The sequence below is a fragment of the Ranitomeya imitator genome, chromosome 4 (genome assembly GCF_032444005.1).
Source record: "Ranitomeya imitator isolate aRanImi1 chromosome 4, aRanImi1.pri, whole genome shotgun sequence".
Classification (NCBI taxonomy): domain Eukaryota; kingdom Metazoa; phylum Chordata; class Amphibia; order Anura; family Dendrobatidae; genus Ranitomeya; species Ranitomeya imitator.
This window is the reverse complement of record NC_091285.1, coordinates 23943101-23969670: the sequence shown is the minus strand read 5'-3', so window position 1 is coordinate 23969670 and position 26570 is coordinate 23943101. Positions and strand designations below refer to the sequence as shown.

General features: G+C 42.1%; 1 protein-coding gene across 4 annotated transcripts in view; it reads right to left on the bottom strand.

Annotated features, from left to right (window-relative positions):
• Nucleotides 1–26570, bottom strand: part of SCUBE1 (signal peptide, CUB domain and EGF like domain containing 1) — a 224751-nt gene that overhangs the window by 147628 nt on the left and 50553 nt on the right. For all 4 annotated transcript variants that reach the window (XM_069763370.1, XM_069763371.1, XM_069763373.1 and 1 more), the window contains exon 4: nt 6174–6308. In XM_069763370.1, the coding sequence (XP_069619471.1) occupies nt 6174–6308 (135 nt within the window). The remainder of the gene's footprint in view (nt 1–6173; nt 6309–26570) is intronic.

The following is a 26570-nucleotide window of genomic DNA, read 5'->3' as shown; positions in this document are numbered from 1 at the left end:
TACATTTTTGAAAGGGAAACCCTACTTCCCATTCCGTATTGTAGCTATTCTTTAGGAAATCGTTTAGTACAAGCTAAGGACCACTTGCGTTGGGGTTGAGAAAAGGGTTAAGGATGGGGGTCACAACTTCACAAGTAAGAGCATGAGGTGCAGAGACTGTGCCACCCTGTGATTTTACACGGCCATTTCTAGTTGCATGGATTTTGCAGGTATTCGGGAGAGTTGCAGAATTTCTCGAAAATCAGCAAGAAAAAAAAAAAAAACAACAACAATTGTAGCAAAACTGGATTAAGTAATGACGTGTGGTCAACCACCAGTGAGAAGAAGGAGAGCTTTGGTACCAAGAAAGTTGTAAGAGAGCAAACACTTTTTTTTTCTAAGGTCAGAGGAGTTTAACCCTTGCTATTCCTTTAAATTATATATAAAATTATGCAAATTAAGAAGTTGGGGAAAAAAAGGATAGAAATCTAGAGGTGAAAGTAATTACATACCCCCCCCCCCCCCCCAAAAAAAAAAAAAAAAAAAAAATCATAAATAAAAAAGTGAAAAAAATATAAAATATTGTAATGAAATATTATAATAATAATAAAAATGGTAGAAGGCTTTTGCAGAGTGATACCAGATTTTGGCTCAACCCTAGATATCTGGTATCTATACAGGCGTAATCCCAGCACTCAAGAGATTACTCCGGTTTCCTGCCTGTTACACAAGGCTATTTGAAACACGCAGCAAACGTTCCATTTAGCAGCACCCTTTACAGACTTCACTGCCTACGAGCCGACGGTGAGGAACCTTGAACTACAATTTGACTAATTACCGAGGCTTCATTTGTCGAGACAAAATACGTTGGGTTTTTTTTGGGGAGGGGGGTTATTTAACTTTTTTTTATTTCTTGCCCGAGTGAGGAATTTTCTCCTGAATTCCTATATGGTCGGGCTAAGTCCACGCTTCCATTCAGTCTACACAAAAACAGACTTATGTTGGCATTTTCTCAGGGCATCCTGAAATCGGACACAAAACCACAAGTAGGAAAAATGTAAAATACGCGGTTTACTATGAGAATCGACCGGCTATATATACAGTTTTTGTAACGTGTAAAAAAATCCGGAGAAAAGTCAGTCTGTTTGCTCAAGTTCTACTGCTTGTAGCCAAGTAAAAAAAAAAAATTGGAAATAATTAATCCATTAATTTGATCATTCTGGATCCATTTGTTGTATATGCAATTGGCAATTATTCTAAAGAGCATTATGTTCTTTTCCCCCCCTCTTCTCTAGAATATATATCTATGTATTTGCTATTAAATTATTTATGTTGGAAAACTCCTAAATTATTCAAGATGACGTTGAGAACTCAACACGCTCACGAGCCATCGCCGAATACATATATTTATCAGCTTATTCTACCTGTCGACCCATCAAGTTGATTCCATATTAAAGTCTTGTCTACAAAACTGATGAGTTCCGCTCATAGACTTTGAAATTGAACAAACCCTTGAAGGATCTGCCATAAAATGGTTCAATGATGTGGGTTCCTACTTTGGAAGTTGCAGATCTATAGAGAATGAGGCTCTGGAATTGGAGAGATGGTCACACATGATCTACAGCTGCTCAATTTAAGTTCCATCTTATATCACATTTGTGGGCCTGCCTAAAGGGTCTGAAGAAAGTGTTACCGACCGGATACGCAACAACCTGCTCATCTCTAGAGATCCCACAAATCCCAAGAATTGGGCTCTGTCTTAATTAATTTGCTTTCGAACAGGCGCACCTCCACAACCTTCATGTCTGAGATGGCCGGAGAAAGCCAAGCACTGCAGTCGGCCATCTCTGTCAAACCCTTAGATAAATGTATGGAATTGTGGTGCCCGTGCTTGACCGAAACACCATTTAGATGACGCACTGAAAAGCCTGGACATTGGAACTGAATGGTCAAATAAATTCCACAAGTTATAACTTATCCAGAGGGTAGGCGATACAGGCTTTGTACCAAGTTTAAAACATATCTGGTGGTCTCACCACTGGGACCCCATTGATGCTGAGAACGGGATTCGATTAGAGCTTGTTCGAGAACACACCGCTGCTCCGTTTCCGTGTTGGAAATAATTAAATATTGTGCTTGGCTGTCTATAGCTGGCCCATAGACAATGAATGGAGAAAGTGCGTATGCTCGCCCTCTGCTCCATATGGACAGGGAATCATGGAATGGAGGGACCCCCCCCCAGACGTCAGGAAGTTATTACCTACATAATGTAATTTGTATAATAACCAAAAATGGATAAAGTATAGGTGGTGCAGAGTTAACAGTCGCACCCAGGTGAGTGTCTCAGTGAGTTAAAAGGCTTTACGTTGCCCCATACCCCAGTACTACAAATGATACATACAAGGAGATGTCTCATTAAAACCATTTTTTTCTCACTCTAAGGACTCATGCAGACGTTCGTGGATCTCTGTCTGATCATGGACCTCAAACATGGACTAACCGTGGGTCTCCCAACCAGAGAGTGACAGCCTCATATAAGAAGCAGTCATGCTGTAATCAGGAGACCTGTGGCCAGATCGTGCATTGCGGTCCGTGATGGGGCAAAGATAAACGCACATTTTTATGAGACTTTAATATGACGCCCCCAACTAGCAATTACAAGCAAAGTTTGTCTTCTCCCCAGAAAGTCTTGACCAAGTTCTATGAGCCCAGGGTTATCAGGAACACTTACTATACAACTGAGTGCCTCTCAATAATTCACAGGTTTGTTTTAGTTTCCTACTTTGTGTAGCATTTGGCACAAAAGAGTAGCGTTAACTAAGCAAAAAGTATAATTAAGCAAAGGTAGAGTTAAGCAAAGGTAGAGTTAAGCAAAGGGAGAGTTAAGCAAAGGTAGAGTTAAGCAAAGGTAGAGTTAAGCAAAGGTAGAGTTAAGCAAAGGTAGAGCTAAGCAAAAGTAGAGTTAAGCAAAAAGTAGAGTAAAACTAAGGTACCCTAATATTTTGTACTTTTTACATTTTAATAATGTGGTTTGAACAATTAAATATTTCAAAGTCCTTATCACAAATTAAAAAGGAAATAAAAAATAAAACTTTAATTAAAAAAAAAATTGTTAAATGAAAAATGTTTTAAATTTCCTCAAAATTCATACAGAAAAAAAAAAATTAAACGTTTCACTGGCAAAATGCAACATGTAGGGCACGTGGAATACAAACTGGAAGTTTGGCAGTACGGCCCGTCTGCGTTACAGTGACATATTGTAGAGAGCCAAAGAAGCATGAGAGCTCATTATCTGTACAAGAGAAATCCTTGTTCTATCACTAATATCTGGGAAAGATTAGGTAATTTGGCCCGCGCCTCCATGCTGTTAACGAGGATCTTTGCGACTACTGGAACGCGCTAAATCGCACAATTGATGACCTAATTAAATCATTAAAGCCGTCCACGGAGCAGTGTTTGGATAATAACATTATTAACCAGAGGGAACAAGACTGAAATTGTGAGTATTAGCACATTAATTAGCTCCGCTAGAATATGGGCTTTACCTTTCCCCGGCTGATGCCTTAAAATGTGAGCACAACACAATTAAACCCGTAATCTTTCAAATTCTATAAAGCAAAAAGAAAAAAATATTTAAAAAAAGGCGCCTCAATGAATGTCTATAACAAGCTTAATGTATACAGGAATACAGAAGCCTGAAAAAGTGTGAGGTCAGGCTGGCATCTCCTTAGCTACATTATCTGAGAAGTCCGAAATTCACCTGTGTCTCAGGGTCGGGGTAATGCTCTAAATAGTACAAGTGCTTCACACTGCAGCTCAGCTTGTTCAGACAGGCTACTTGGAAAAAGCACAAGCTCAATATGAGCTCTTTACAAGATCAGTAGGAAAACAATAAGATTGCCATTCCAGTAACGAATTACCACCATTAGAAACCAACTCAATTCCCCATTTCACAAAAAATGAAAACATATAGAAAGAGAATGAGAGAGGGAGGACAGAGGTGGGAGAGAGGCGAGAGGGCGAGGCGCGGGAGGGGAGAGACAGAGGAGAGAGGGGGAAGAAGGGCGGGAGAGTGAAGAGGGAGGAGAGAGGGAGGAGAGAGGGAGGAGAGAGGGAGGAGAGAGGGAGGAGAGAGGGAGGAGAGAGGGAGGAGAGAGGGAGGAGAGAGGGAGGAGAGAGGGGGAGAAAGGCGGGAGAGTGAAGAGGGAGGAGAGGGGGAAGAAAGGTGGGAGAGTGAAGAGGGAGGAGAGAGGGAGGAGAGAGGGAGGAGAGAGGGAGGAGAGAGGGAGGAGAGAGGGAGGAGAGAGGGAGGAGAGAGGGAGGAGAGAGGGAGGAGAGAGGGAGGAGAGAGGGAGGAGAGAGGGAGGAGAGAGGAGAGAGGGGGGAGAAAGGCGGGAGAGTGAAGAGGGGGGAGAGAGGGAGGAGAGAGGGGGAAGAAAGGTGGGAGAGTGAAGAGGGAGGAGGCGGGAGACAGGCAGGAGAGAGGAGAGAGGGAGGAGGAGAACTTGTGAGAGGGAGAGATGGAAAGAAAGAACTAGAGAGGAAAGAAAAAAAGAGATAAGAGAAAGAAAGAAGAGAAAGATGAGAGACAGAGAGGAGAAAGGAAATATTTAGATAGAATGGCTGTGGTGTTGGGGGCAGAGAGAGATTGAGAGAGAGAAGGGAGGAAAACAGATAGGGGGTATATATTGTTATATGTAATACTCATTAATGGTAATTCTGAGACTTTCTTCACAACAATATTTTCTTATAGTCTGTTATTTTTTTTTTTTAGAGAAAAACAAACAAAACCATGAGGTAAAAGAAGGAGATCCCACAAGTTGCTGAATACCCCAAATAATTCTACAAGGTGTAGCCAAAATCACCTAGAAATACCCTAATGTTAGATGTGATAATCCATTCATGATGGGTAATTTGCTTGGTGTCACCATTAAGAGTCCACCTTTTCAATAGATGCCCTACAAGGCTGCCCAACCGGCAGCTCAATACTTCGTGACCGCATGCTCAAACATTAACTTCCCCAAAAAACTTAGCTACTTACCGGTAGCAGGATTTTTCGAACCCATGACAGCACCACAAGAGAGATCTGCTCACCAAGGACAGGAAACCTACAGGCTATAAATGGTGGTACATCTCCTTTGCATCAGCTGGATTACAGAGCACAAGGGGACCTCCAATGGTTATTACAACAATACAAAAAATACTAACACTACATATCACAAACTCAAAACGTGAACTTATAACACTAGTGAAAGAAGTGCTAACCCACATGTGATGGGAGGGAAGTATAGTGTCATAGGTTCCAAAAAAATCCCGTTATCGGTAAGTAACTAAGTCTTTATCGATCACGCATAACAGCACCACAAAAGAATTACACAGAAATAAGAATTCAGGGAGGGACAAATACTGGAACACCCTTCTCCCAAAGGTGAGGTCGGAAGAGGAAGCCCTATTCAGTCTATAATGTTTTGGACATATCCGATCAACTTTCCAATATACATTACACAGCTGTCCAAACCTGTCCATATTGGCGGGTCCAGCCGACATTAATCTACTGTGTTTAATAACCAAATCTGATCTGAGACCAAATGTCCAACTGATCTACCTTCTTTTGCGAGTGTTAAGACTTGTGAATGCCACCGCATTCAAGATACTTTCTCGTAAAGTCAGAAAGCAACCTTGTGATCTTAACGCAAGACTAAACTCACTGACGCCCAGCCTAAGGTGGCAACCTTCTTCAGTGACAACTTTTCTAGACTAGGACTGAACTATACAATATAGAGAAATTAGGGAAATGGAGACGGCCTATGCCTATCACCTGAAATCAACTTTAGTGATGTCCATCTTTTTTTTTGGGGGGGGGGGGGGGGAACTCTTGTAGGCAACTTTTGACCTTGTTACAAACAAATAGAGAGATACTTCTATACGAGATCCTTCAGTCTTGGAGTACAGAAACCTTGCTAATAACCGATTACTACAAAATGGTTGTACATGAGCAGAAAACTTAATCCCTGTAGAAACTCTGCGTTGAAGACCAAAAGTCAATACATATGGCCGCCTCAAAGTAATTTCTACCAGGACTAGGCTACTGGAGTTAACAATTCAACTTTACATCATCCTAAATATCAATTCCAAGAACAGAAGATAAAAGAAAAAAATATATACGAGTATAGCTTATATTGCCAAATCCGTACCGTTAGAGCGATGGATGCAGGTGTGCTGATTGTCACTTAGGAAGAAGCCGTCCTTGCATTGGCATTCATAGCTGCCCATCGTATTAACACAGATCTGTTGACATCCTCCATTATTGTCCAAACATTCATCCACATCTAGGGGTAAAACAAAGGTAAAAAAAAATAGGTTTAGGCTTAAAAGAATTCTAAAGTTGTCGATATACATAGGACACATTTTACTGATCCAATCTACTGTAAACCCCACCATACACAGACTAATGTTGGCTGAACCAGCAGATATCAACGGGTTCGGCCTACAATCTAACGTGCATGGGACATCGACCGTGTGATGCTTGGGAGACAAGTTAATCGAATATGTCTTATTCACATTGTTCTCCAGGACATAAGCCACTGGCTGGCATGATTTATGGAGAACACAGGAGCGCTCGACTGAATGTACACTCCTGTGCATGGAAGTGTTGGCCGAGATGGCTGTCGGTCAATTGATCAACCGGATGTAATGTAGACATCTGTAGATTATTAATATCAAGTTTTGTGAAGGCTTTATGAATATTATACAGGCTGATTATCTTTGATAACCCCTTGTGGAATTGTAGACTTTCGGTAATAACTATAGCAGTAGAGTTTAGTACCGCCCTTAATATCAAAGATCTTCATGATGGACCTCCATTGATTCCATGGCTTGGAGTCACCACCAAGAGTCATCTCTTCAAAGATACCCTAACAAGGTTGTCTGACTAGTGGCTCCATACTTGGACTCTGTTGTTAGTTTTCCAGACCCCAACCATTGTTCATGGTTCCACCGATTTGTTCATATTTTATGCATATTTTAGGAGACAGCGTGGAAGGGGTCGATGTCCCTCAAAATCCATCAACCATGACAGTAATATATGTAGCCATGGTTGGAAATTGAGAGTAGGAACAGAAAATGGGGATGCTGGGGAATAATAATCAGTGGTCCTTTACCAATCACCATACTGTATTTTGTTGTTTTTTTTTTTTTCATTTTATGTGCTTGAACTTTAGAGGCGTTTTATGGCACTGTAATTTCAGATCCTATGTCAGAAACCGGCACTAATCAACTGATTGATGGAGCCATGGCACACAGGAACTGCCATAGCTCTGTACATTGTGTTCCAGCACCACTTATGGCCACTACATCAGTTTCCCTGTGCCAAGACCCCCTTTAATCAGTCGGGAGTTAAAACCCCACCTATCTGATACTAATGACCTATCTTAAAGATAGGTCTCAGGGGTCTTCGGTATTAATAAAAATAATCCTAAAAATATATTCCTTCCCATTTTCTCACATACCCAACAATAAGAGAACGCCATGTGTTCGGTTTCACAAAGTCTTTTTTTTAGTCTCCGAAGAATAGTCTGGGTCACCGAGATATAAAATCCCCTTGGTCCTGACTGGGCTAAGCTGTAAGTCACATTTTAAAGACACACATTCCTTCGCCACAAATTTCCAGACAACCCTGGCTATGAAGTTTACAACAGTCATTGGCTCGGTCATTACGGTTTTTACGGCACAGACAGGCTTTGGGCCTATGGTAATGGTTAGGCAGAACTGCAGGGAAACACAAAAGGCATTATTGGGTGAGAAAAAAAAATCCTTACAGGACTCCTGGATTTCTACTGAGCAGAAGGTTTCAATTACAAAAGTCATAACCCCCTCCACCATGTCAGCTTGTTTAATGAAAAGGGGACTTCTTAAATCTCTTTGTTCCCAGTCTGTATTTGTCACTTTAATGGCTAACGCATAAAAACAAGAAAAGCTTTTCTTTTTATTTTTGCTACTGGCCATTTCTGTTTTTCTTTTTTTTCCCCCCTTTTCAATTCTCATTAACCCGTTGGGTTGATTGTTCCCAGTTTTTGTCCAAAAAAAACCCCAGAAGAAGTGAAAATGATTAAGCTGAAATAATTCACATCTTAGAAATTTTAAGTATAAAAAAAAATTAAAAAAAATTATAATATATATATATATATATATATATATATCTCTATATCTATATCTATATCTATATCTATATCTATATCTATATATATATACTTCCTTGAAGTATGAAAGCAGAGTCGCAAAGATGTCCAGACTTTGCAAAAATAGTTTTCCGAGTCCATACAAGAATGTTCGCTATGTTTTTGTCACATGTACAAAAACCGTTCTACATTGATGGGGCATTCAAGTACCAGAAAAAGTAATAAGAATATATATGCCCCATCAATGTAGATCGTTTTTGTACATGTGGCAAATACATAGGGAACAATATTGTATGGACTCAAAACTATTTTTGCAAAGTCTGGACCTCTTTGTGACTCTGCTTTCATACTTCAAGGAAGATTTCTTTTGCTCTACCAGTTTCACACAAATTACGTAACTAAAAAAAAATGTTAAATGTTCCACCAGTTTCCATATTATGTAGCTTTTTTTATGCATTATTTCTATGGAAGAAAATAGTGCCATGTGGGAACACAAGGTAACTCTATAGCGCTGCTGTATGGAAGATTACTCATGCACCCCGATGTGATCATGTGATTAGTCAGCACATGGTCACGTTAATACGACACCTGTGCATATAGCGTCTAGAATCCATTAAGGCTACAAGATTTAGGATTGGACAGGCATCTATATCAGATTTTTAGGAGTGTGACTCCCAACAGCTTCACCAATCAGCTAAATGAAGGGGCCGCATCATTCCACCAATGAAGGCTACAAAATTGATGGCCTTCCCTTAGGATTGGACATCTATATCAGATTTTTAGGAGCGTGACTCCCGACAGCTTCACCAATCAGCTGACTGAAGGGACCGCATCGTTCCGTCAATCAAGGCTACAAGAATGATGGCCTACCATTAGGATTGAAGAGGGTGGCATCATTCTGCCAATCAAGGCTACAACATTGATGGCCTTCCCTTAGATTTGGACATCTGTATCAGAGTTTTAGGTGCGACTCCCAACTGCTTCACCGATCAGCTGACTGAAGGAACTGCATCGTTCCGTCAATCAAGGCTACAAGAATGATGGCCTTCCATTAGGATTGAAGAAGGTGGCATCATTCTGCCAATCAAGGCTACAACATTGATGGCCTTCTATTAGGATTGCCATCTATTTCAGATTTGTAGGGCTCTGACTCCTTCACCAATCACCTGGCTGCAGGGACCACATGTTCCGTCAATCAAGGCTACAAGAATGATGGCCTTCCATAAGGATTGGCATCTATATCAGAATTGTAGGGCTCTGACACCTTCATCAATCAGCTGGCTGAAGGGGCAGCATCGTTGAACATGCACCACATCCTTTTTACCAGGCACAAGTCTGTACTTTAACCTGTCACTGTATCTGGTATTACTGCCCAGTCCCATTCACTTAAATCTTACTGGGCTACTAAGCTGTAGTTCCAGGCAAAAGTCACTACTAAAAGTAAGAGTCCGGTACTGTGCCTGGTAAACAATGACGGAAACATGAGACTGGCTAGGGCGCCACAGCCACTTCAAATCAGATGATCACCAGAGGTATCAAAAGTTGGACCCCTACTGATCTGATATCAATTGCCAATCCTAAGGGAAGACCCCTCACTTTTGTAGTCCTAAAAACCCACTACAAAAAAAAGTGTAATTTCCAATGCCAGGGATCAAAGTGGATGTGAATGTGATTGACAGGTGACAGGAGTCAGATCTCCACCAAATGATAAGTAAAAGTCCATCAATAATGACAATCAAGAAAAGCCTTTAATGAAAGGTAAAACGCTATTCCGAAGTTATATTCCTCCATTTAAAACTTTAAGTAGAGATTAAAAGGTGTTTACCAAAATTTAAAAAAGACCTTTGACTTGTTGTAAACATGTAATTTCTTTACCTGGTGTAAATGCCGCTGTTTTCTTGAATCCGGCGATGTCTTTCTTTTGTTTCTACGCATCTCCGTTCCTTAGATATGGCCCCTTCTTCCCTGTTCAAAAATCACGTATTTTAAGGGAACTGGGCGTGGTCAAATCTTCTCTGTAGGAGTCTACTTGAGGACCACACCCACTTGACTAACAAGAGACTAGTTTTATATACAGGGTAGAGGAGGCCATATCTCAGGAACGGAGAGGCACAGGAAAATAAAAACAACGACGCCAGATTCAGGAGAACAGCGGCATTTACACCTGGTATAAAAAAATACAAATTTAAGGCAAGTAACAGGTCCTCCTTAAAGGGGTTTTCCCAATGGCCATAAATAAGGGGAAGTGAGAAAAGAACACAATAATATGTACTCACCTTGTCAGCCATTCCTAACACTCTTTGTTAGCTGCCCTTTAGTGATTACTAGGGTTGAGCGAAACGGATCGTTCATTTTCAAAAGTCGCCGACTTTTGGCAAAGTCGGGTTTCATGAAACCCGACCCCTGTGTGGGGTCGGCCATGCGGTACGCGACTTTCGCGCCAAAGTCGCGTTTCGTATGATGCGCTTGGCGCCATTTTTTCAGCCAATGAAGGAGCGTGGGCAGAGTGATGACATAGGTCTTAGGGGCGTGGACGCCTATCGCCATGTTGTCGCTTGTGCGCTGTAGCGATTTGCAATGTGTAACACCAGCTTTTCAGTTCAGGTACGGAAGAGAGAGAGAGAGAGAAAGAGAGAGAGAAAAAAAAAAACATTGACTTTGCATTGGGTTTCGTGTTTCGGTCGATCCTCGACTTTTCGCCATAATCGGCCGATTTCACTCGACTCGACTTTTGAGATAGTCGGGTTTCGCGAAACCCGACTCGACCCTAAAAAAGTCAAGGTCGCTCAACCCTAGTGATTACTTTTTCTCCACCATCGTGACCTCTGCAGCCAATTACTGACCTCAGCATTAATGATGCCACCATCTTCATGTGACTACTTAGGCCAGTGATTAGCTATAGTGGCAGAGTTATTACCGGACAGCTTAAAAAAAGATCGTCTGCTCTTTATTGGTTCAGAATTTACCAAGCGAGTAAGCAATAGTCGCCTTTAAAAAAAAAAAAAAAAATCTTCGAAAACCCCTATTTTTTTACCGTGTTCCCTGTTCTTACAGGAAAATTGAGAGAATAAAACTGACAATAAAAAATAAACATAACGCATGTGTCTGTACACCACATTAAGTGAGCAATTTACAGAATATATATGCCGTATGTGAACGGTCTATGAAGAGTCTGGCAGGACAACAGAGGACAGAGAACTTCTGGCGAAGCTTTCAAGGATAAATCCAATAGCTACTTAAGGAGCGGAGGAAAGTCATATGGCCGGAGAGGATTCAGTGCAATAAACTCATCTTTTATTATTGATGTTTACATTGTGGAAAAGCCACTCTCTCAGCAAAGTCCAGATCGCAGAGATTTATTAGCACAGGCTACTCTGCGGCTGCAAGTAAAATCCGCCAATATACTGTTCCTGAAATGATAGGATAGTTAAGGGGCGAAAAAGAGCTAATTACTGACTGTTCCTACATGTAATAGTGTCTTTACCATAGAATAAAACATTTTTGTATTTTTATATCGCCCCTTCTTTGTGGAGACAATAGCAATCAAAGTATTTGGCATCTAATGAGTTAACTTTTCTTAAGTCCAAGTGGGTGGCATCAGATACTTTTCACTGGGGGGCGTGTACTTCATCTCCCTATCCAAGTTGCCCAATCATAAGCAGGCAGCAGCACAGCAGAAAAAGAACACACCCCGTTATAGCTTAAGTTTCTCAGCGTATAAGATGTTATAATACAGCTGTGACCTCCTGGTCTAACCTCCTGTATTATTAGAAATTGCAGCCGAGTTTAGCTGCGTCACATTACAAACGCTTCTACCAGCTCTCTTCCTCTTATTATACAGCTCTGCTGTAATGCCCCTTCCCCCACGCTGCCTGTCCTGGGACACCATAGAGTGGCACAAGGTGCCACTTTGAGTACAACATACATAAGTGTGACTCCTCTCCAGACAGGCAGTGTGGTGGGAAGAGCAGTACAGCAGAGGTGACAGTGCTATGAAATGAGGAAAGCTGATGGTTAATGGTTTGAAATGTGACACCGCTAAACTCAGCCGTGCTGCCCTTCTCCCACTGCGACCTTACCTGAAAGAGGAGTCATCTGTGCTCTAATCTCTCAGTACTTTCTGGAGGTTAGACCAGGATATCGGAACTGTATCTTCATCGTCTCACTCATTGAGAAACCCAAGCTAGTGTGAAGTTGTTTTCTCATTCTATTGTGTTACTGCCTGCCTATGATTGAGAAACTCATACATGGAGAAGTACAAGCCCCCCAGTGACAAATATCTGATAAATTTTGTTAAGTCTAAGTGGGTGTTAACACATTAGGTGCCAAATACTCTGATTGCCATTATCTACATACTGGAGAAGCAAAAGATTTTAAAAAAAGATTTCATTCCGCTCTGCAGCCACAATTACAAGGCATGTCCAGTTCGGTAAGAAAAATTTGGCAAAATGGTCCTCTTTGATAAAACTGTACACACCAAAGAGATAAAATGACGGCTTATGTGCATAGAAAACCTAACAAATTAAAACTTTAGCCTCTAATGATGGCTTGAGCCAGGCAGAATGTCACCATTTAATCAAATATGTGCCCATATGTAGGGGATTTCGAGTTCTGTCCCAGACAAAAAAAAGGCTCTGTCCACTATAAAAAATAGGTACAAAAAGCCCAAAACAGAACATACGGTAACTATTTTAGACCTAAATTAACAGTGTTCAAAGTAATTTGAATGTGATTTTAGGGAGTCGCCATGTCACTGAAGAGTGGTTCCCATTTTATGTACAGTGGGGCAAAAAAGTATTTAGTCAGTCAGCAATAGTGCAAGTTCCACCACTTAAAAAGATGAGAGGCGTCTGTACTTTACATCATAGGTAGACCTCAACTATGGGAGACAAACTGAGAAAAAAAAATCCAGAAAATCACATTGTCTGTTTTTTTAACATTTTATTTGCATATTATGGTGGAAAATAAGTATTTGGTCAGAAACAAAATTTCATCTCAATACTTTGTAATATATCCTTTGTTGGCAATGACAGAGGTCAAACGTTTTCTGTAAGCCTTCACAAGGTTGCCACACACTGTTGTTGGTATGTTGGCCCATTCCTCCATGCAGATCTCCTCTAGAGCAGTGATGTTTTTGGCTTTTCGCTTGGCAACACGAACTTTCCATTCCCTCCAAAGGTTTTCTATAGGGTTGAGATCTGGAGACTGGCTAGGCCACTCCAGGACCTTGAAATGCTTCTTACGAAGCCACTCCTTCGTTGCCCTGGCGGTGTGCTTTGGATCATTGTCATGTTGAAAGACCCAGCCACGTTTCATCTTCAATGCCCTTGCTGATGGAAGGAGGTTTGCACTCAAAATCTCACGATACATGGCCCCATTCATTCTTTCATGTACCCGGATCAGTCATCCTGGCCCCTTTGCAGAGAAACAGCCCCAAAGCATGATGTTTCCACCACCATGCTTTACAGTAGGTATGGTGTTTGATGGATGCAACTCAGTATTCTTTTTCCTCCAAACACGACAAGTTGTGTTTCTACCAAACAGTTCCAGTTTGGTTTCATCAGACCATAGGACATTCTCCCAAAACTCCTCTGGATCATCCAAATGCTCTCAAGCAAACTTCAGACGGGCCCGGACATGTACTGGCTTAAGCAGTGGGACACGTCTGGCACTGCAGGATCTGAGTCCATGGTGGCGTAGTGTGTTACTTATGGTAGGCCTTGTTACATTGGTCCCAGCTCTCTGCAGTTCATTCACTAGGTCCCCCCGCGTGGTTCTGGGATTTTTGCTCACCGTTCTTGTGATCATTCTGACCCCACGGGGTGGGATTTTGCGTGGAGCCCCAGATCGAGGGAGATTATCAGTGGTCTTGTATGTCTTCCATTTTCTAATTATTGCTCCCACTGTTGATTTCTTCACTCCAAGCTGGTTGGCTATTGCAGATTCAGTCTTCCCAGCCTGGTGCAGGGCTACAATTTTGTTTGTGGTGTCCTTTGACAGCTCTTTGGTCTTCACCATAGTGGAGTTTGGAGTCAGACTGTTTGAGGGTGTGCACAGTTGTCTTTTTATACTGATAACAAGTTTAAACAGGAGCCATTACTACAGGTAATGAGTGGAGGAAAGAGGAGACTCTTAAAGAAGAAGTTACAGGTCTGTGAGAGCCAGAAATCTTGATTGTTTGTTTCTGACCAAATACTTATTTTCCACCATAATATGCAAAAAAAATGATAAAAAAAACAGACAATGTGATTTTCTGGATTTTTTTTTCTCAGTTTGTCTCCCATAGTTGAGGTCTACCTATGATGTAAATTACAGACGCCTCTCATCTTTTTAAGTGGTGGAACTTGCTCTATTGCTGACTGACTAAATACTTTTTTGCCCCACTGTATGGAATATTGCTAGGGTACAGTCGAAAAGTGCCGAAAGTGTTGGCATGCTTGAAATTGTTTCAGAAAAGTAAGTATTTTCCCCAGAAAATTATTGCAATTTTGCAGGTTTATTTCTATTGTGTGTATTGGAACAACAAAAAAAACTGAGAAAAAAAGCAAATTAGACATTTCACACAAAACTTCAACAACGGGCAGGACAAAATCAACAAGATTCTTACACCTCTCAACTGGAATTTTGGACAACTCTTGGTTTGCAAACTGCTCCAGGTCTCTCATATTTGAAGGCGTCTTCTCCCAACAGCAATTTTAAGATCTCTCCACAGGTGATCAATGGGATTTAGATCCGGACTCATTGCTGCCACTTTATAACTCTCCAGCGCTTTGTTTCCATCCATTTCTGGGGGCTTCTTGAAGTATATCTGGGATCATTGTTCTGCTGGAAGACTCATGATCTTTCTGACACTGGGAACTACATTGTGACCTAAAATCCTTTAGTAATCTTCAGACATCCCAAAAACATCTTTGAACCTCCACCATATTTGACTGTAGGCTCTGTGTTCTTTTCTTGTTAGGCCTTATTCCATTTTCAGTAAACAGTAGAATGATGTATTTTACCAAAAAAGCTCTATCTTGGTCTCATCTGTCCACATGACCCTTTCCTAGAAGGGTTTTGGTTTACTCACGTACATCCTGGGTCTCCTGCTATAATGTTTCCTTCAATTCAAAATGTTGTCGGATATCTTGCGCTGACACTGATGCACCTCAGCCTGCAGTAGAGCTTGAATTTCTTTGGAACTTGATTGGGGCTGCTTATCCACCATCCAGACCATCCTGTGTTGCAACCTTTCATCAATTTTGCTCCGCCATCCACGTCCAGGGAGATTAGTTGTAATGCCATGAGCTGTAAACTTCTGTGATGCGCGCAAGGGACAAAGGAAAATCAATCTCTCTGAAGATTGGCCTATAACCTTAATTGATATTTTTGAAAAATTTTCGTTCTCAAGTCCTCAGACAGTTCTCTTCTCCTCTTTACATACTCAATTCTTAGTGTAGCACACATACAGACACATACTGCAAAGATTGAGTCAATTTCCCCCCCTTTTTAACTGGTTTCAGATGTGATTTTTATATTACCCACACCTGTTGCTTGCCACAGGTGAGTTTGAACAATGCATCACATGCTTGAAACAAAGTGCCAACAATTCTATCAGGATCATTTTTGGGGTTTTGTGTGAAATTATGTCTAATTTGCTGTTTGTTTTTTTTTCTCTGATTTTTTTGTGTCTTTCTAATACACACAACGGAAGTAAACATGTGTATAACCAAACATGTGTAATTGCAATCAATTTCTGTGAGAAGTACTTAATTTTCTGGAACAATTTTAAGGGTACCTACAGGTTCAACCAAGGCTACATGCAGTCGGAGTCTGATCTCTGGGACAGCCACTCCATTTACGTGACTGGAGCTTTGCTGCAGTTCCTCTGCACAGTGGATCGCAGCACGCGGCTGTGCAGAGGAAGACTGAAGAGGACTGGTGCACTGATTCAGCAATAAAGTCCCTTTATTTTCCAGATTGGTCCCAGAAAAATACATACAATATAAATAAACGAACACTCTGGAAAGCTTCGGAGATCGTTGAAAATCACAAACTGTGAATTTCTCATTCTCAGCGGCCGAAAACTGAATCCCAAAAACTTCTAATTTGGAGTTAGGGCTAAAAGATAGTAGTGAACAGAACCAATGGTACATTACATTTGCCATACCTGCTGTTTTTTTCTTTGTAGTATATTTATTTTATTTTGGTGAATTACGATTTAAAGGCGTTATCTCAAGATCAGCATTTACGCCCTTTATACAGGATAGATAATGAAGTATGATCAGTGGTGGTGCAACCACTGACCCCACAATTACCACAAAAAACGGACGTCTCATCTCCTGTGTGAATGGAGTAGTAGTGCACATGCATCCCCACAACTGGGAGTGTAGTGCTAGTGTCCATGCCTGACCACAGTGGCCAGGCATGCATACGACTGCTGGATTTGCAAAGGTGAGATTGGACCAACATTCTTAAAGGGAATCTGTCAGCAGGTTTTTGCTATGTAATCTGAGAGCAGAATTATATAGGGACGGAGACCCCGATTCCAGCGATGTATCACTTAGTTTACTTAGTGCAAGCAGTTGTGATAGAATCAGTCTCCTCTGCTGCAGATCTAGCCTAGCTTGGAATGCTGAGCCCTGTATAACCCCGCCCACGCCACTGATTGGCCACTTTCTGTCAATATAAAGTGTACACACAAAGCTGCCAATCAGTGGTGGGGGCGTGGTTGGACCAGGAGGCATGAGACACCTAGTCCTGTAGCGATAATCTCCTGCTGATAAAACACATTGCATTGACACAACAACGTACAGCACAATAAGTGACACATCACTGGAATCAGGGTGTCTGCCCCCACATCATGCTGCTGTCAGATTTCATAACAAACATAATTAACATAGCATTGTTCAAACTTCCACGATTATACCTATCCTGTGGATAGCTGATAAAGGGAACGTCCCTCAAACAGCCTTAAGTAAGAACAGGAAAAAAAATTAAGGCACCTGATTAACTCGGCAGTAAAGTTGCATTTCCCTGCAGCGCCTCCACTGGGGAAATTAAGTATTACAACACTGCCTTGGTAAATCAATGGGTAGGTCCTCCAGCGAGAGATGCAATTATGCATCCGCTCTCTACTGTAGGAAGCCAAAAGGATCTTAAAACACAGGATTCCCTTAGATTAGAGCAGAATTTCCTAAAAGGATATATAAAATTGATATATATATATATATATATATATATATATATATATATATATATATTTTTATTTTTTTTTTTAACCTGGACCACCTTTTTAAGTCATAAAAAACCTTCAATATTAACTTTCTCTAAAATTGACAAGACAGAATTGCACCAAAATAAACATCAGTGCAATCTGAGACCAAAGGTAAAATTTCTTTTTTTTTTTTTTTTTTTTAAAAAATCCCTATTTTCGGTGCACGCACAGGACTCCGTGGAATTATTTCTCCCCACCCTTCCACTTCACTAGAACAGATCTGACATATTGTAATTGAACAGCCTGGTTTACTTTCAGAAAAAAAAAAAAAAAAAGAAATAACTAAATCTACTGCACATTCGGTACAAATTGAAAGCTTTTGTCCACTTCCTACGGACGCATGCCAGCGCAATAAATAGATTTGTAAAACACAAATAGAACCCAGGCCAAAGAGCATGTATACATATCGAGATTGTCAGATGGATGTATACAGACATGTTAGGGGTCTGTTGTAAATTACCTTTTTGGAAAGCGGAGTGCGCGAGCTATCCAGTACCAACCTTGAAATCTGCTCCTTGCTGTGAGATATGCGCTTGCGACTACCGGCCTGGCCTAACCAAAGAGTCCACGCCAGGGGTGCCACACCTCCCACTTAGAAGGCCACATGTGGTCCTACAATGCCATTTTGTGCCACCCAGTCATCTGGTCATGGGCATACTTGTCTATACATGGTTGCTGCTGTGTATTTTTCATGTTGATGAGAAGAGGCGTACAGCCTGTGTAGGAGCGGGTTACTTACAATAAGGCGCTTACTCTCTCTGCAGCTCCCCTTCAGGAAGAATGAAGAATTGCACGATTCTTACTAAAATCAATAGTAAGCGGCTCAAAATGGTCCCTTGTTGTGGATCATACTGATGAGGGGACTACGTCATGCTTATGTCCTAACAGGTATTAACAAGGGACTGCCTTCCCCAGACCCCTTTAAAGTCAGTCTGTCAGCCCGAATTGACAGTATAAAGTAAGCACAGTCTTGTTGGCGAAATAGGCCCTACAAACACTGCACTTTTATTCTTCTAATCACTACCTCTTTTCTGTAAGAAATATGCTAATTTGGGTGCCAAGTGCACCCTTGGTGTGGCCAAGAGTCTAAGTGCATGCCCCACCCACTTTTGCATGCCCCACCCACTGCTATTGCATGCCTCGCCTACTGCTATTGCATGCCCCGCCCACTGCTATTGCATGCCTCGCCTACTGCTATTGCATGCCCCGCCCCCTTACTGGTAATTAACAGCGCTGGCTTGCCTGAGCTTTCACTATGGCTTTGTCTCTGGTCTAGTGTCTAATTTTATTTTAGGGACTAGTATTGGGAAAGAATGAGTTTAAGAACCTAAATGAGTTTTGAGTTCAGGTCTGGGGTCAGAATGAGTTTAAGGATTTGGTCTAGAGAAGAGGTTTCTAACTCGGCCCTGATAAATAGTTCGCACATTGAAAAGTTATGAATTTGACAGGCCGCAATCCTTGCAGGATGAGATGACGTTTTCAATTATAATTATTATTTTTTATTATTATTTTTTTTTAACTTCTTTATGCTTTCGACTTTTTAATCAGCTTCTATTACATTTTTTTGTGTGTAATGAAAATGCAACATTTTCGGTTTGTTTGTTTGTTTGTTTTTTACCGTGGTCATGGTATTGGTTATGGAGCAGTTTTGTAGCTTGGGTTGTTATGGATTTTCTTGGGTCGTTACGGATTCAGCGTACTTTTTTTTTTTATTACTTACGTTTTTACATAAAACAGTGCTTTTGATGGCAAAATAGTGTTATTTTTTCATACTAACTTTCTTTAATGTTCTTTTTCCTTTTATTCATTGAATTTTTTTTTACTTCTTTTACTATTTGATTTTCCTATTTTCTGTTACTATTTTATTTATTCCTTATACATGGGACTTTAACTTTTACCTGCTGGATCGCTGATCTAAACCCCTCAATACTTCTTTACTGGAAGATAATAGATCTGTCAGATTTACGCTGACACTTCGTCTGTTAGTCCCCTGCTTATTGTAGGGCCTTATGAAGCAAGATAGCGGGCTGACCCGACAGCCTTTATTTGGCTTTGAGTTGCCATGCTGGGGTGCCGATACGCTTAAAGTGGGAGCCCTCTTCTTCAAATAATTACCGTATCTAGATACCGCTGTTTGCCATGCTAGATGCCAATACCGATTGTGGCCGTTGCTGACACCCAATAATTATTATGCCAAACCATCATTGCGCTGTACATGTATGGCGGTTTGCATGAAGTTCACGTCCTACAGCGCCAATGTTGGGAAGAGACTAAAAGAAAAAAAATCCCCTCCTTATTCTCCTGCAAACCAGCTTCGCAGGAAAGAAATGCCGCTCTCCTGACATGATGTCAAAAAGGGGCGCCGGAGTGTTCCTCCTTCAGTTTGCTCACTGCTGTCTCGAGGATGTCTCGGGAACTTAGGTGCCCCACCGGCCATAGGTGTCAGCCTTAAGGGCAGCGTGTTTGAGACCTGTGGTCTAGAGTGTGAATTCATTTTATGGTAGCTCTAGAGTGCGAATTACTTTAATGGTCTTAATTTGGGAGTTACGAGACGACTAGAGCTCAGTTTGGAACATCACCAGACCCACGTAGGTGGACATCTACTAAAACTAGTCAAGTTCCCCAGCTGCAGGGAATGGTTTTTAAAGAGTACAGAATATCTACCACTGATTTCAGAATTAAGGCTCCTAAATTTTCTGCCTGCACCGATTTTCAGCATCTTCTCCATCGGTGGTCACTGCTGAGAATGTCATGTTCTCCCAATGACTGGTATAGAACTGCAGTACGTTTGCTCTTATACCATTCCAAAGACCGTGGGAAAAAAGCAGGTTGCCCTCCGTCTTCACATAGCTCAGTGTAATGTAAACACCTCTCCTGCTGATCTTCCGGACCGTTTCCATTGATTTTGTGCCTCAGAGAAGGGTACAGGATTGTTAGAGACATGTAAAGCTTCATCGGCAGCCACACTCAATTCTTCTCCCGGACCCAGTCATTCAGATCCTTCTCCATAGTCACATCAACCCGTTAAGTGCTGGAGAGCTCTGCGGGACTAGCAGATGAGCCGCATTCTTCCCCTATGCTGGATAAAATAAATAGCAACTATTTTGGGTGACCCTAGGTACCGTATATTATGTGCCATCATTTAGATCTAGAGATATTCCAAAGTTCTATCTAATGCATGAACATTAAAGTCCTTTGGTTACAGAGAATTTAGTACAATATATTTGTTTCTTCTTGTAATTGCTAAAAAAATATTTCAGTTGGAGGGCATGAAGGAAAGTAGGGTTATAACTTGAGGATACGGTTTTCTTATGGAAGGGCAGACTAAGACGACTACTGGTTTCCCTCCAAAAAATTGTATCTTACCGTGATCAGGTAATACGTGCATTTCGAGACGAGCGCTAGGCACAGCGTTTGCTTGAACTTGAACTTTCCTTCCAGGTGCCAATTACGCTCATCCAGTCTCATGCCATCACAAGTGAAGGGTGGGTTCTCTTGGAATTAGACAGGACTAAGATACAAGCTGGTGAGTTCTCCTTCAACGGACGTCTTCAATCAGAGGCTAGACAGACATCTGTCTGAGATGGTTTAGCGAGTCCTTCATTGAGCAGGGGGTTGGACATGATGACCCCGGAGATCCCTTCCAACTCTAACATTCTATGGTTCTATGAAGTCTTTCTTTAAGGTACACCAGGCAGTTATGGCTAGGTAGCCCTAAAGCCGTGTATTGAGTTCTTAAAAAAACACAGACTATGTACAAATAACACAGCTTTTTACTGTCTCGTTAATCATACAGTCGGTACACCGGGTGCTTCATGCTGTTTTCTTCACTCCACTGCAGACATGTTCAATAACTGATCTAGAACTGGACTGGAACTCAACTCTTGCTTTAGTGTTCACCAGGTGATTTGCCCAGGAAGCTCTATAGAATTTCTTACATAATACAGTATTTACGGTCTTCGTCAACCATACTGTCGGTACACCTGATGCTTCTTGCCGTTTGCTTGACTACTCGGTGGTCAAGTTCAGTAACTGATCTAGAACACAATTGGATCTTTAGTGTGCACCAGGTGTTTTGCCCGGGTGGCTCTGTAGAGTTCTCACAAAATACAGTCTTTACAGTCTTAGTCAATCATACTGTCGGCACACCAGGTGCTTCTTGCCATTTTCTTGACTCCTCTGCAGGACACGTTACTGGTAGATTTACTCCTCCTCACACTAACTGGCCATTCCCTGCAGACTCCAGCTCACAGATCTTAGGGTACCGTCACACTATACGATTTACCTACAATCATGACCAGCGATATGACCTGGCCGTGATCGTAGGTAAATCGTAGTGTGGTCGCTGGGGAGCTGTCACACAGACAGCTCTCCAGCGACCAACGATGCCGAGGTACCCGGGTAACCAGGGTAAACATCGGGTTACTAAGCGCAGGACCGCGCTTAGTAACCCGATGTTTACCCTGGTTACCAGCGTAAAAAAAACAAACAGCACATACTTACATTCTGGTGTCCGTCAGGTCCCTTGCCGTCTGCTTCCCGCACTCACTGACTGCCGGCCGTAAAGTGAAAGTGAAAGCACGTCACCGCTGTGCTCTGCTTTCACTTTACGGCCGGCAGTCACTGAGTGCGGGAAGCAGACGGCAAGGGACCTGACGGACACCAGAATGTAAGTATGTGCTGTTTGTTTTTTTTTTAGTTTTACGCTTGTAACCAGGGAAAACATCGGGTTACTAAGCGCGGTCCTGTGCTTAGTAACCCGATGTTTACCCTGGTTACAAGCGAACGCATCGCTAGATCGCATCGCTAGATCGGTGTCACACACACACCGATCTAGCGATGCCAGCGGGAGATCCAGCGACAAAAGAAAGTTCTAAACGATATGCTACGACGTACGATTCTCAGCAAGATCCCTGATCGCTGCTGCGTGTCAGACACAGCGATATCGTAACGATATCGCTGGAACGTCACGAATCGTACCGTCGTAGCGATCGAAATGGCAGTGTGTGACGGTACCCTTAGACCATCCTCAGCAGTGACCAAATCTCAGGGTCTGTAGACTTCCGCTGTCTCCCACCAGTTCTACACTAGTTTGCCATCTCAGGTAATTCCACTGCTTATCTACAGCATTCTGTAATGCTGTAGATAAGCCCCCGATGTATCCTGAAAGAGGAGAAAAAGAGGTTAGATTATAGTTACCCAGGGGTGGTCCCGTCTGATAGGCATCGCGGTCCGGTCCGGGGCCTCCCATCTTCTTACGATGACGTCCTCTTCTTGTAGTCACGCTGCGGCTCTGGCGCAGGCGTACTTTGTCTGCCCTGTTGAGGACAGAGCAAAGTACTGCACTGCGCAGGCGGTGGGAAAGATCAGAGAGGCCCAGCGCCTGCGCAGTGCAGTACTTTGCTCTGTCCTCAACAGGGCAGACAAAGAACGCCTGCGCCAGAGCCGCACCGTGACTACAAGAAGAGGACATCATTGTAAGAAGATGGGAGGCCCCAGACCGGACCGCGACGCCCATTGTACCGGGACCGCCCCTGGGTGACTATAATCTAACCTCTTTTTCTTATTTTTCAGGATACATTGGGGGGCTTATCTACAGCATTTCAGATTGCTGTAGATAAGCCCCTACTGGTGGGCTTAGCTCACCTTCGATTTTGGGGGTGACAGGTTCCCTTTAAACGGTGTTTTTCAGTGTATTACACTGATGACCTGTCCACAGATCAAACTTGCCAATGACACCAATTTGCCGAAACAGTACATCTCTGGCCTGTAAAGGGGTGGATCATATTGAAATTTTGCTGAAAAATTGAGTGTTTTGATACCTTTCCTAAACTTGCGTGAGGCTTATATTTTCTGAATTTTGCAGTGTAACTGCTGGTAAGTATGCCTTAGGATAGGCCATCAGAGTATGATCAGTGGTGATTTCACCTCCAGGTATGAAGGGGAAGCCGCAATCGGTAGAGCTTACCATATGTAACCCGACTATTAGAATGGATGGAGTTAAAGTACCAGGCACAACAACACTCGTATGGATACTGGAGGACTGAGTATTGCAGTGATGAAGCCGCGGCACTCCAGAAGGCACTTTTTCGTAATTTTTACCCCAATTACTGTAGGATTCTGGGCTGTTACCTCTGCCAATCAATGTTGGTCTGGCCTATATCTTGGAAAATCACTTAATACAAAAATAATTACACACTGAAATGCTGAGATTTAGTTGGAAATTTATTCAAGAGTTCACCCGACAGCAAATTTGCTGCAAAATTTGCAAATTTTTTTACAAAGAGTTTGTGATAAAAAATCTTGTGTTGTCTGACTGACGTCTTTAACGTCTTTCTTTAACCACAACCTCAGTATTTGTGAATATACATAAATCAAAAGAAGATGTGTTATTCCTCCGGGAAATATAGGAATAAATTGACAAGCAGAAGCGTAAAGCGCAGTTGTCCCTACATACATACAATATCCAATCAGGGTGCGGAGATTCAATAATTAAAATTTTCATTTCGTAACATTTTTAAGAAAAACTTAAGTAAATCTATCAATAGTAATAAATAAAAGAATATTCCCGAAGAATTAAATTAGTTCTTGTCTGTTCTTGCCCTCCCTTGTCTGCCTTCCTTTCTTCCCTGGAGTGAGAAAGTCAAGTGTAAACAGGAACTTTATTTCCAAGAATTTTATACTTATTCAGCGGAGAGAAAAAAAATAATTCTGATATCTGTGTCATATCTCTTTTTTTTTTATTTTGATCTAAGGGGAAAAAAAATACAAAAAGAAAGAAAAATAAAGCAACACAGTGGAAAAAAGTGCATGCAAACCCCAGGGCTCTGACTTCAAGCCCATCTATAATTAACAAACAAAAACAGGCAGCACTCCAAAAAGTAGCAATAAAAAAAAACCCAGGATTTATTAGATACTATCCTTAGCACTCCTCAAACTTTCTCAAGACTTGGAGGGCTCAGTGTGTATAGGAACCAAAATGTCGCATTCATAGGAGCTAAAAAAAAAAAATGCAATTTTTCATTGCTAATTTTTGGAGTGATTCCTGTTATTCAGTGGATATCTAACTATCTACAGTTTCTATCTATCCAAAATCCATCCAACTCATCTGTATCTATCAAATATCTAGTGTTTGACCTCACGCCATAAATGGATTCACTGCTACACTGCTCAATACTGCTGTATAATATCCACCATACTTCTGCTTCTTAGGTTGTGCTATATAGAGAGACAGGAGAACAGGAATCCCTCATGTTTCTGTATAATGTGAGATAGCGCTCACTAACAGGGAGGGGAATACTCACTTAGCAATGGAATTCAAGGTACACAGGAACACTTTGCATATAGCAGTATATGTGGTTTATTATAGAGTCATAAATAGTGATGAGCGAATATACTCGTTACTCGAGATTTCCCGAGCACACTCGGGTGTCCTCCGAGTATTTTTTAGTGCTCGGAGATTTAGCTTTCCTCACCGCAGCTGAAAGATTTACATATTTTAGCCAGCTTGATTACATGTGGGGATTCCCTAGCAACCAGGCCACCCCCACATGTACTTATGCTGGCTAACAGCTGTAAATCATTCAGCTGCGGCGATGAAAACTAAATCTCTGAGCACTAAAAAATACTCGGAGGACACCCGAGAGTGCTCATCACTAGTCATAAACCGTACCACGAACAGTCAATTACAAACTGTATCAGGACATGACATTAGGTTTCACATCATTAGTTTGCGGCAACTAAACACGCTGGTCCTCTTCTGACCAGATGCCGTGGGTGACCGCACAGGTCAAAGAACATAATAAGCACCAACAGTCTGTGGAGGTACCTTACGGGAGCTCCTACTCCACCCGCTGACTCATTGTCAGTCCTCTCTCCTGGGGAACTGCCTTACAGGAATCACCAACTTGCCTGACAGGCATACACCAGTCGGTTCCAGACCCACCAAAGGACGGTAGCTTCACTAACACAGTAGCCGTCACTGGTTCTGCAGATCCTTGGCCTCACCTCGTGCTATTCAGGAATCCGGTCAACACTCTAGACCTCCCAACACCCAGGCCATTCAGGATCACGGCCTCACCAGGTGCTCTTCAGGGATCCGGTCCACACTCTAGACCTCCCAACACCCAGGCCATTCAGGATCACGGCCTCACCAGGTGCTCTTCAGGGATCCAGTCCACACTCTAGACCTCCCAACACCCAGGCCTTACCTCACAGGACCTTCCAGCCAAGAACCATACAGGTCCATACACAGGAACCATGTGACCCACACCCGGGTCACATTACATACTTGTAAGCACTCCCATACGTGGTAGGTGTGTGTGGCTAGTTCCACCCGCCCAGCTCACAAACTAGCCCTTCCAGCTTCACTCTAAAACACAATTACTTATGGGACTACAGGTCCCAGAACAACCTTACTTCAGGCTTACAGCGCAGAGTATCTTCCTCTGTGACACACATACCGGCCATTCACAATAATGCCGGACTTTGTCTCATCACCATAGTTATGCTTGCGACTGCTATGCATTCCTATGGCCTCATTACACCTCCATGCGTATTCTGGGGAGACCATGCAGCGCCCCCTACCTGTAACAGGGGTCACTGTATAACAATGCATTGTATGGAAGATAAAGTAGCAGCTAGTCTCTATGCCACCCACTAGCTCAGAGACAGCTAAAATTAGGAAGACTGCCGAGAAAAAAAAACCTGCTGAAAATGCAGGATACAAGTAATATTATGGCCAAAAATAGTGTATACTGATCACATACACACAAGGCAGCTTAACCTGAAAAAAAAAATCACCTGAAGTGCCTGGTACACTAAGTCTCAGCCAAAGCCCTCTTGTGCATACCTGTATTATTGGCCTCATGGAGGCAAGATACTGAGACCCACATAGTCCTTATGGCTTTACCATGCACATGAGGCCTTAAGTTGGCCTTAAGCTGCTGGACGAAAGCTTGGTTCCTCATAAGTATATACACACTTGGCCATATCTCTTTAAAAGGTTAGGGAAAGACATGAGTACCCAACTCCTGCCTACATACCCATTGTTCATGGAAATCTTTCACTGTAGGCGGGACACCACCACACACTTTATTCTGCTCCTTCCATCTCAAGAACAGTGCTCAGAAATTTTGAAGTGGTGACCACACACA